The 10,413-nt window shown below is 38.5% G+C and overlaps 1 protein-coding gene across 10 annotated transcripts in view; it reads right to left on the bottom strand.

Annotated features, from left to right (window-relative positions):
- The window catches only part of LOC124393205 (membrane-associated phosphatidylinositol transfer protein 2), a 54,708-nt gene that overhangs the window by 380 nt on the left and 43,915 nt on the right, over positions 1 to 10,413 (bottom strand). For all 10 annotated transcript variants that reach the window (XM_046860758.1, XM_046860765.1, XM_046860764.1 and 7 more), the window contains 8 exons: positions 8,789 to 8,937; positions 5,906 to 6,022; positions 5,292 to 5,408; positions 5,026 to 5,174; positions 4,453 to 4,602; positions 3,969 to 4,152; positions 3,726 to 3,854; positions 1 to 2,320 (listed from right to left, as the gene is read on the bottom strand). The exon at positions 1 to 2,320 is cut by the window's left edge and continues 380 nt beyond it. In XM_046860758.1, coding sequence (XP_046716714.1) covers positions 1,970 to 2,320; positions 3,726 to 3,854; positions 3,969 to 4,152; positions 4,453 to 4,602; positions 5,026 to 5,174; positions 5,292 to 5,408; positions 5,906 to 6,022; positions 8,789 to 8,937 — 1,346 coding nt within the window. In that variant the 3' untranslated portion in view covers positions 1 to 1,969. The remainder of the gene's footprint in view (positions 2,321 to 3,725; positions 3,855 to 3,968; positions 4,153 to 4,452; positions 4,603 to 5,025; positions 5,175 to 5,291; positions 5,409 to 5,905; positions 6,023 to 8,788; positions 8,938 to 10,413) is intronic.

Genomic DNA, 10,413 nt, shown 5'->3' with positions numbered 1-10,413 from the left:
TAAAATTTGTTTAAAATTTAGTGAACCTTTCAAACCAACTAAAAAGGGAAGAAAAACCCCATAAAACCTTCCACAGCTTAGTAAAATAAATCCCTTTACCTTCTCCGAAAAACCTTGAATGACTGTTTTCCAGGTGTCTTGCTTGTGTGCCCGAGACTGATTGTCTGTTCAGTGGTGTCTTTTCTAGTCTTGTACACAAACTGAACTGATGGCATTAATTAATTAATGGTGTTGTTGGTCCTTAAAAGTAACTATATCAATTTATATAACAAATTTTTTAAAGCAAACATTAACACGCTAAAATCTGACATGACTGCGAATCTACATAAATAATTCCTGAACATACATTTCCTATATAAGTCAAATGTACATCTTTACAATATCTACACATCCGTTATTTGCTGCACGATTGGAAAACATTCTACAACCCCCTGAACAATTAGAAACAAGCCACTGCTGCATCCTATCTGCCTCACAATTCAAATATACAACCTGACAGAGTTCCTAATTAAATACATGTCCAGTGTCTTCCTGTTAACGAATAATAATAAAAAAACTTTATACAGTATATGGCTACAATGCATCATGCTGCTGAATAGAAAGAAAAAAGACTAAACAAAAAAAAATAAACCAAAGTAAAATCACAGCTTATAATTAAAATAATATCCTGAAAGAGTTCTATACATCTCACTTACATGTGAACAGTAAGCTAGAGCACTGACTTTTAAAGGACTTCATGTTGACCTGAAATGATCTAAATCTTACAAACGTTACACATGTGCCTGCCGAAGCTGAACTCAACACATCTTTACAGCTAGAATATTATACGCTCAAAATACTCAGTAGTATGTTACAACGGAAATAAAGCCTACTGTTCCGTTTTTGTAGTTTCCTTTGACCGTTCTAATTTTGGCACATTTCTTAATCCTGATGTTAGAGAGAAATACTACCGTCGTGCACACGCACACTCGAATCCTGTTCTATATTAATAAGGATCATGCACTACACAATAACAATATGTAGCCACATGAGATGGTAACAGGGATCTCCACTATCAACTTGTGCAAAAAAAACCGAACAATCAGGTTATACATTTACGTTAACTACAGCTTCGGTAAAAAGAATTGTTTTTGGCCGTCGGCTATGTTAAGTGTCACAAATTGTCCATATACTCTCATGTTTCTTCCAATAAATTGAAGCTATAAATGGTGCACAAAATTTGGGCGAGAGACGACTAACTACTGCTTTAACTGTCTGAAGAAAGCTGATTTCTCCAATGTACAAATACGGATAGATCCCTGCTCTCGTTGACTTGTTCTGAGGAATCGAGCAGCAAAGTGGCTTTGCTCCAGAACCAGGGAGAAGAAAAGAGCGTTGTGGAAACACGATAGAGCAGAGGCTCAGGAGGATTTGTACTTGGCTTTCTATACATGGCATGCTGCACCATTGAGATGAGGAAAGTTTTCAGGAGCACTAGACGACCTAGTGATGTCTGAGAGGTATTGCAAGCAGATGGCCAGATAAAGGGATTGTTGCCAAATTACAGGTTGAGTGTCAAAAAAAAAAAGGCCAACGTTCCTTGCTTTCAACCCTAGAGCAGCACTCGCCCCGTGTGTGTTTGATGCAAGTGTGATAACACACTTCTAAGAAGAAAGGCCTCTGATGACCTGTGAGCCAAAAGCAAGATACAACACGATGGGTCCTTATTGCAAATGCTGCAGGGTTTTCAAACCCCTTCACAAGAACAGCTTAGGGGGAAAAGAGGAAGAAACTGGGGGATAGCAGTTGGCAAAAGGGGTCGAGTGTGGAACAAGATCTTTCTCCCCATCGTCACTCTTGCTACATTAGAAAAGCTGTGTCAGTCTTTAACAAAGTCTGTATCGTTTTATCCCGTTTTGTATCCAATCCACCCTCCCTTTAAAATCCAGTGGACCAGCAGACTCCCAGTTAACAGCAAGCTGATGGAGAGTTACTTGGGGCTCAGGGTGCTTCCCTCGATCTTCCCTGCACGCCCAAAGCAGCCCGCTGCAATGCTCATGCTCCTCTGTGCACGGTCAGACCGTTCACGATCAAACTCCGACTGGCTCTGCGCACGCTCAGGACGGCCCCCGTGTCCAGAGGACATCGCAGAGGAAGAGGGCGCTGGCTGGGAGGAGATGGTGCGCAATAGGTGGTTGCGTTTGCGCAGAAAGTCGCCACTGGCACCCAAACCGAAGCTTCCCTTACGCAGAGCCACACGTGTGCTGCCCGTCTTGGCTGGTCGAGAGCGCTGACTGTACTCCAAATGTGACAAATGAGAAGCGTAGCCATCCGAGATAAACTGCAATTAAAAAAAAAAGCAATAAGTAAAAATGGTTGTTACATTTATTTTTATATTTAAATCAATCTGCAATTTGGCAGATAATTCATAATACATTGAGTGGAGAAATATCCATAACCAAACATTTTTATTAGCATCCAACTGCACTATGTACAAAGAAGGTCCTATCCTGAATAACAGTAATAGTAAGCTATTGTTTCCTCACCTCATGTTTAAGATCCTACTATAGAGGAAATGGACAACAACTGATTATTTAGGCATTTTTAGGTTAGGTTTCAGGGGACGACAAAAGCACATGATTTGTCCAAGGCTGATGTACAAAGCACAGTATGTCTGAGAGTGACATAAATAAGACCTAGTTATAAGCTATAATGTACCGTGGTCTGGATGTGGACCATGTGTTTCTTCCCTATTATCTACATATTTCATTGATTATTATTTATTGTAAATGAATATACCGATGTTAATTAAATGCTATTTCTCTGATCCTCAATAATAATCAATGAAAACGATTGAAACATATTCATGAAACTAAAGCGGTGGTGCCCAATAGGAACACTGCAACAATTATTCGATAAACTGGTCAATAATCGATAATGAAATTTGTTGTCAAATAATGCTGTTATCGATTAGTCGGGCTGCTGAAGTTTCTGTTTAGCGTGATGGCAAGATAACACAGTCGCTTGCGAAACGGTGGAGAGTACAGGTACACCGGCACCAGGAAAAAGTGTGCGTCCCAAGTCATTTAATATTAAACAAACCAAAGTAACCTGCAACTTATGCAAAGTGCCACAGTGATGCATGAGCATGTAAAAAGTAAACACACTGGTGTCACGGATGAAGGCAAAACATCAGCACGGTGAGCAGAAAATGTATAATCCTCATCATGTGAAAATAGTGTAGTTAAATGAAGTGCCATTGTGTAAACTGTGTAAACTTCAGGACAGTCGCACTGGATCTGTTCTGGTGTGACTCGCGAGCATCAGGTTGTGAAATCACTTTGCTTGCGTGACAGATTTAATTAAACGGTGCGAACAAACACTAAATCTAAAAGCAGCAGTGAACGATACATTTTTTAGTTACTGTTGTGGTTTTCATCGAATGCATTTGTACACGCTGTTTCACCATTCACTTTTTCATAGCATTTGTCTACTACAAAAGTCAACATCTCTGTTTTCAAACGTGATTTACAACATTCAAATTCTTGTTTTCAATGTTGGTATATTTAATTTATTATATACATTTATTATATATATATATATATATATATATATATAATATGAATTATATTTTCAAACACACACACACATACATTTTTAAAAGTAGGTTGAACATTTTGACTTGGGCATTTAAAAAGGAGCTTGCAAACCAAAAAAGATGTGAGCACCCCTGCTCTAAAGCATACCTGACACTGGTGTTGCATCTTTTTCGTTGGTCTACCAACAATGTAGATATTAGATGGCGGCAGGCCGAGTGAAGTGTACACCGAGATGTCCTTTGTGGAGCCGTATGCAGCAAAGATCTTCATATGTGCCTTGGGAAAGAGGTAAAAAAGTAAGTTTAAAACTTGCCATTCATTTAATTCTTCATTAGTTTAAATAGCATTCCACTAATGCCACATTTAAGTAAGGCACCTCCTGCTTCCTACCTCAGTGATAAGGGACTTGAGGAAGTTTGCTTTGTGACGAAGGGGGTCATGCACCAGACCGTCACAAAAGGACACAATGCCATGAGGGAAATTGTGCTGCGAGAGCCAGGCCACCACCCGTTGCTTCTGCATGTCTGGACGACCAGTCACATACACAATCAAGTATCCTAAATCCTGCCAGTGCCTGTAAAAAAAATATATACACATTTCTTTTTTAGGAAGCTATAATGTTATTGCAAACACTTCACTACTCTGAATAAACATATAAGCTCCTTAAAAAAAATGGATAATGACATACTCCATTTCTTCACTTGAGTCAGAATATTAACAGCTGCTGACAGAATGTTATTTACTAAAAACATTAATGATTCACATTTCCCTTTCCCCTCTACTCAGCTAAACATCTGAATTATTAGCCAAAGTCAAACAAAAAACATCAAGACATGCTGTCTAGGTGGGATTAAATGAGGATGTGGCGAGGTACCTGACAACGTCCACTGCCCCTGCTCTCACTTTTGGGTCACTGCCCATAATGGACACACTGGCAGCAAACGATCCATCGATGCTGAACACTACAAACTCTGTGGCGCGTGGCAGCACAGTCAGGTAGCTGTCTGCAGATGTGTGGTCACCTCTGGAAGGAAATAAATGCATGTATATCACAGAGAATTCATCAGAGCAAACAAAGTTTGTGAAAAAAAGTCTCGCAAGCCAAACTTCTAGCTATTGAAAAAGTACTTGCCAATAAATGTGGAAAGAATCAGCAAACCCCATATTTTGATCTCATCTAAAGCTAACTCTTTAACGCTACACTAAATTAAATATATATTCTTGATGCTGATAAATTCTAGATGCTTATAACTGAACAAAATGTCTTTTTTTTTTTAAACAAAAATTGTAAAAAAAATAAATAAATAAATTTTAAAAACAAATGTTGATTTACACAAACTGCTTCACCTTAAATCACCACATATTTCTTATTAATCGATTATCAAAATATTAATTTGCAGCTTTGGTGAAAACACCAACTGCCCCTTCAGGGAGTTCTAGTAAATACCTGACCACCATTTTGACCGGGTACACGCCGATCCCTAGCCGCTTGCTCTCTGGGATTGTGTAAAAAACTCGGCCACTGCTGTTGGTCAGCTCTGTCTCGAAGTACACCCACTCTCCTGATGGAGGCTGTGTCATTATGTGGATATCGACCTTTAAATGCACAAACAGACAAAACATTTTTAAAATCATACAAGAACAAGGATAAAAATGTGGGACCAGTGATTGTTGATACTGAAATAAGTATGGTGACAGTGTTGGAAATCTTACCTTCTCCCCAGTTAAAGTGACCATATCCAAAGGGCCATACATGAAACGGCCAGTGACCACCTGCATGCCATCCTCCGTAAACACAGCATCATTCACACGATGGTTTGCTGTTACATTCTATAACACAATTACAATTTGACATTGTCAGACTGATCTACCTACATTTAAAAATAAAGAAGCAAGACTAGTAAAGCACACTAGACTTTATACCTGATCATCTGTCTAACTAAATTAATATATGAGATTGTTTAAATGGCTTAGCACAGTGCAAAGGTTAACTAGAAACCATTTTCTTTTTATATTTAAATAAACTGGTTTAGGTACAATCATATATTGAGGAATTTGGGCTAGAAATGGTTGCAGCTGAGGTAGTGAGAATATACTACCACATGCTTAAAAAAAATCTTTCCACCACAAAGATCTAAACCCTTTCCACTGATGGAGGGAGAAGACGTTGGCTGACAAAATGCATAGCAACAGACACAAAGTTACAGAAAGAGATGCATATAAGGCACGTGTACAGTGGTTTGACCTGACCTGATCTGAACACCCAATGCACAGTAGGTGTATTATATTCATTTTCTGATTTGGAAAAAAAGGAAGAAAACGCTCACCCTGATTTTAACATGTGTTCTCTTCCTCTGCCACTTCTCCCGTGGTTTGGAGGGTGTGAATTCGGAAACCTCCTTCCCATCCAACTCTAGAATACTAGAGTTCTCATGCCTCATTACCTAAAAGCAGGAGACAGACAGATAATGGGAAAAAAAGATGGAGGAACGGAGAGAAAACAGGGGCGAGGAGAAGATTCAGGCCAAAGAAGACGCCAGAAAATTTTCAAAGTTTGGGATCATTTCAAACTAAAACATAAAGAAAACCCCGTACAGTGCTGTTACTATTTTTGAAGTCATTAGAAAATTATTTTTATATTTTTGTTTATATACAGTGCGTTCAAAAAGTCCTTCACCGTGGCCGTGTAGAGCAGGTAGTGGGGCACATTTTTAAAGCTGGCGATAAATAAACAGATTTACTGTGTGGAAATAAATATGTAAATTTTTTTTTAAAAAGAAAAGCAACTTAATGGTTAATTTTAAGAGGCCAGTCTTATTTTATCTCTCTTATTTAGTATTGCTCTTTAATAAAGAAAAAGTACTTCATATCCGATTACTCGATTAATTGATGGACTAATTGTTAATTGTCGATTAAAAGTAATGGACTTGATTAGTAATTGGACTTCTTTTTTTTTTTTTTTGCATGTTTGTTTCAGATCAAACTAATTTAAATATTAGTAAAAGATAACACAAGTAAACACAACATGCAGTTTTTAAATAAAGGTTTTTATTATTGAGGGAACACAAAGTCCAAACAGCCCTGTGTGAGTTCAATTGAGTTCACCTGAGTTCAATTTCTCTAGCCACATCCAGGCCTGATTACTGCCACACCTGTCCCAATCAAGAAACCTCTTAAATCTATTAGTTTTCCCTTTTTTGTGTTTTGTCAACCTCAGAGGGTTAATTGCAGAATATACGCATCATGGCGCAATTTGGTGTTTGATTTGAGACTTAATGCATCAGTAAAACAAATATTTTGTGATTTAAAATTATTTTCCAGTGAAGTTCATTAGAATTATTTTTTTTTATCTGAGTAAAGAAAGGACGTCGTGAATGTGCGCTGCGTTGGAGGTTTGAATTTTGCCGCTTTTATATTTATTTATAATAAAAATGGGCAAACAGAAATGCGTACTGCATTAATAAAATGAGTGCTGTTAAAATGCATTAACACGGTGTTCACACATTAATTTTGACAGCCCTTATGTATTCGTAGTTCGGAACTTGCGGTTAGGAAAATTTGCGGGTTCTCGTTTGAAACCTAACTAACAGCAAGTTGCAGATTATCTTAAAAATTGCGGGAATACGCAGCAGGACCAAATGTTCAGGAATGTTTTCACTAACAAATTTTATAATTATTTTTTTTTTTAAACACATTCTATTAAAGTGACAATGTCAAGATGAATTCACTAAGGTACCAGAGGGGCTGCGGGGGTGTCTTTGCCTTTGGGCACCTGGGCATGCAGACCGCTTTTACAAACATTTGTGAAAGAATGGGTCTCTCTCAGGAGCTCAGTGAATTCCAGCATGGTACCGTAATAGGATGCCACCTGTGCAATAAGTCGTGAAATTTTCTCGCTACTAAATATTCCACAGTCAACTGTACGTGGTAGTATAACAAAGTGGAAGCAATTGGGAACGACAGAAACTCAGCCACAAAGTGTTAGACCACATAAAATCACAGAGCGGGTCAGCGGATACAGAGTCAATAGCTACAGACCTCCAAACTTCATGTGGCCTTCAGATTAGCTCAAGAAGAGTGCATAGAGAGCTTCATGGAATGGGTTTTCATGGTCGAGCAGCTGCATCCAAGCCTTATATCACCAAGCCCAAAAACAGTATGGGTTTGGCGGTTGCCAGGAGAACGGTACTTGTCTGACTGCATTGTGCCAAGTGTAAAGTTTGGTGGAGGGGGATATGGTGTGGGGTTGTTTTTTCAGGAGTTGGGCTCGGCCCCTAAGTTCCAGTGAAAGGAACTCTTCATGCTTCAGCATACCAAGATATTTTGGACAATTTCATGTTTCCAAATTTGTGGGAACAGTTTGGGGACGGCCCGTTTCTGTTCCAACATGACTGCCCACCAGTGCACAAAGCAAGGTCTATAAAGACATGAATGAGTGAGTTTTGTGTGAAAGAACTTGACTGGCCTGCACTCAACCTGATAGAACCCCTTTGTTATGAATTGGAGCGGAGACTGCGATCCAGGCCTTCTTGTCAAACATCATTGTCTGACCTCACAAATAATCAAAAATGATAAAATATTCCCATTAATACACTCCTAAACCTTGTGGAAAGCCTTCCCAAAAGAGTTAAAGCTGTTATATAGCTTTATAGCTGCAAAGGGTGGGCCAACATCATATTAAACCCTATGGATTAAGAATCGGATGTTACCCAAGTTCATTTGCATGTGAAGGCAGATGAGCAAATACTTTTGGCAAAATAGTGTGAATGTATGTATATATATATAAATAAAAAGAGTTACAACAACTCTTTTTGAGTTTTTTTTTTTTACCAATCAAAATTGGTAAAATTCACATTCTTTTACAAAATTCACTGTCAAAATGAACACTTTAATAACACAATAACTCAATAAAATTTACAAATTCATTTCAACGGCACTAATTTTATTAACGCGTGATTAATGCAGCGCTGTTTGCTTTCTGTTTGACCATGTTTATTGAAAAGATAAATTAATAAATATAAAAGAGTCGAACTTAAATCCTCCAGCGCAACATACATTTATTTTTGACATCCATTCTTTACCAGGTAACCTTTTCTCGGGTTGTTCCAGCCACATTCATAAAATTCATTTACATCTTCAGCTGCTGTTCTGTAATCATCTATACAGTAGAAGTCAACAGTAGGGCTAGTAGACAGCACATGTAGCAGTACCTGTCTGAGCAGAAAGGACACAACGTCTGTAGACTCCCAGTAGGAAGCATGGAACAGGTGAGGTAGAGCCACGGTGGGAAAGGCAGTCAGGGCATCAGGGCAGTACAGGGCAAAGTCGATGCGCTTTGTCCCCCACCAACGAGCAGCGACTGCAATGATTAGAACAATTACAGTCCAATAACAGGTCAAGGTGCTCCAACAAGGCCTCCAGGACAGTCTATAGGTATACCACAGAGCACATTTGTAAACAGGCTGGACAACAGGACAATCTGCTTGGACTAAGCGACAAAAGGTCAGAAGATATGACACAGGTAAATGTGAAGGGCAGTGGAAAAAGAAGTGAAGTGAAAAACACTGGAGTGCACTGGTTTGTGCAATGGTGAAGATCATCATCGTCTAAGCTGCCAAATACACCTAGTCCAACCCCAAATTATTTTCTGCATTAATACTGTGAAGAGCACCTGTTTATAAGATAGCAACCAATCTGCTGTATGGTAGATCAAGCAGAACAGGAAGGTGAAATAAGATAGAGCGGGCAGCTTCCTGTTTTAGCTGAGCAGAAATTGACTGCATTAAACCCGGCTCTAATGACACCAAGACGACACAAAGAGCTTCTGAGATGCCTGCTCTGACTTTCCTTTGCCCCACTCTCTCTCAAGGCATGTTTACAGAAACCCTGCATGACTGCATGCAGATTTTGTACACCATTCTTAAAATGTACCAATTGTTAGAATACAAAATGTGAGTAAACTGTAAATAAAAACAGAACTGTCTTGCGCAAATATGCAAGGCCTTTCCTGAAAGACGTTTTAAGGCTGGGCACACATCTTGCTATAAAACCTGTATATACCATTCAGCATTGATTGAGCCTTTCCAAATGTGCAAGTTGCCTATTCCACAGACACAAATGCACTCCCATACCATCAGAGATGCGGCTTTTCAAACTGAGCGGCAAGCCAGATGGTCCCTCTCCTCTTTAGTATGGAGGATGTGGTATCCATGGTTTTTAAAATAAAAATGAGCCCATGCAGTGATTTCCAATACAGAAACCTAACCTTTTTTAAATGTAGTGCCGCCTTAGATCACAAGCATAGAATACTGCTTTGTGCAGAGATTTCTCTAGATTCTTTCAAACTTTTGAAATTATCTACTGTAAATGATAAGATATTCAACTGTTTTGAAATTTTACGTTGGGGAACATTATTCTGAAATTGTTCCACAATTTGTAGACAGTCTTTCACAAATTGGTGAAGCTCTACCCATCTTTTCTTCTGAGAGACTCTGCCTCTCTCTCACACTATTTACACATAATCCTCATACTGACCTGTTGTCAATTAACATAATTTGTTGCAAAATGTTTCTCCAATGGTTTATTTTTAATAACACTTACTTTTTCCAGACTTTTGTTGCCCCATCCTAACTTTTTTTGAGACATGCTGTAGCCAACAAATTAAAAATGACCTCATTTTTCCTTAAAATTGTACATTTTCTCAATTTAAACATTTGATATGGTTTTTATAGTCTATTTTAAATAAAATATGGGTTTATAAGATTTGGAAATCACTGCATTCTGTTTTTATTTACATTTTACACAGCATTCCTACTTTTTTGGAATTGGGGTTTGA

The sequence above is a fragment of the Silurus meridionalis genome, chromosome 11 (genome assembly GCF_014805685.1).
Source record: "Silurus meridionalis isolate SWU-2019-XX chromosome 11, ASM1480568v1, whole genome shotgun sequence".
NCBI classification, from domain to species: Eukaryota; Metazoa; Chordata; class Actinopteri; order Siluriformes; family Siluridae; genus Silurus; species Silurus meridionalis.
This window is presented reverse-complemented; position numbering and strand designations above follow the sequence as displayed.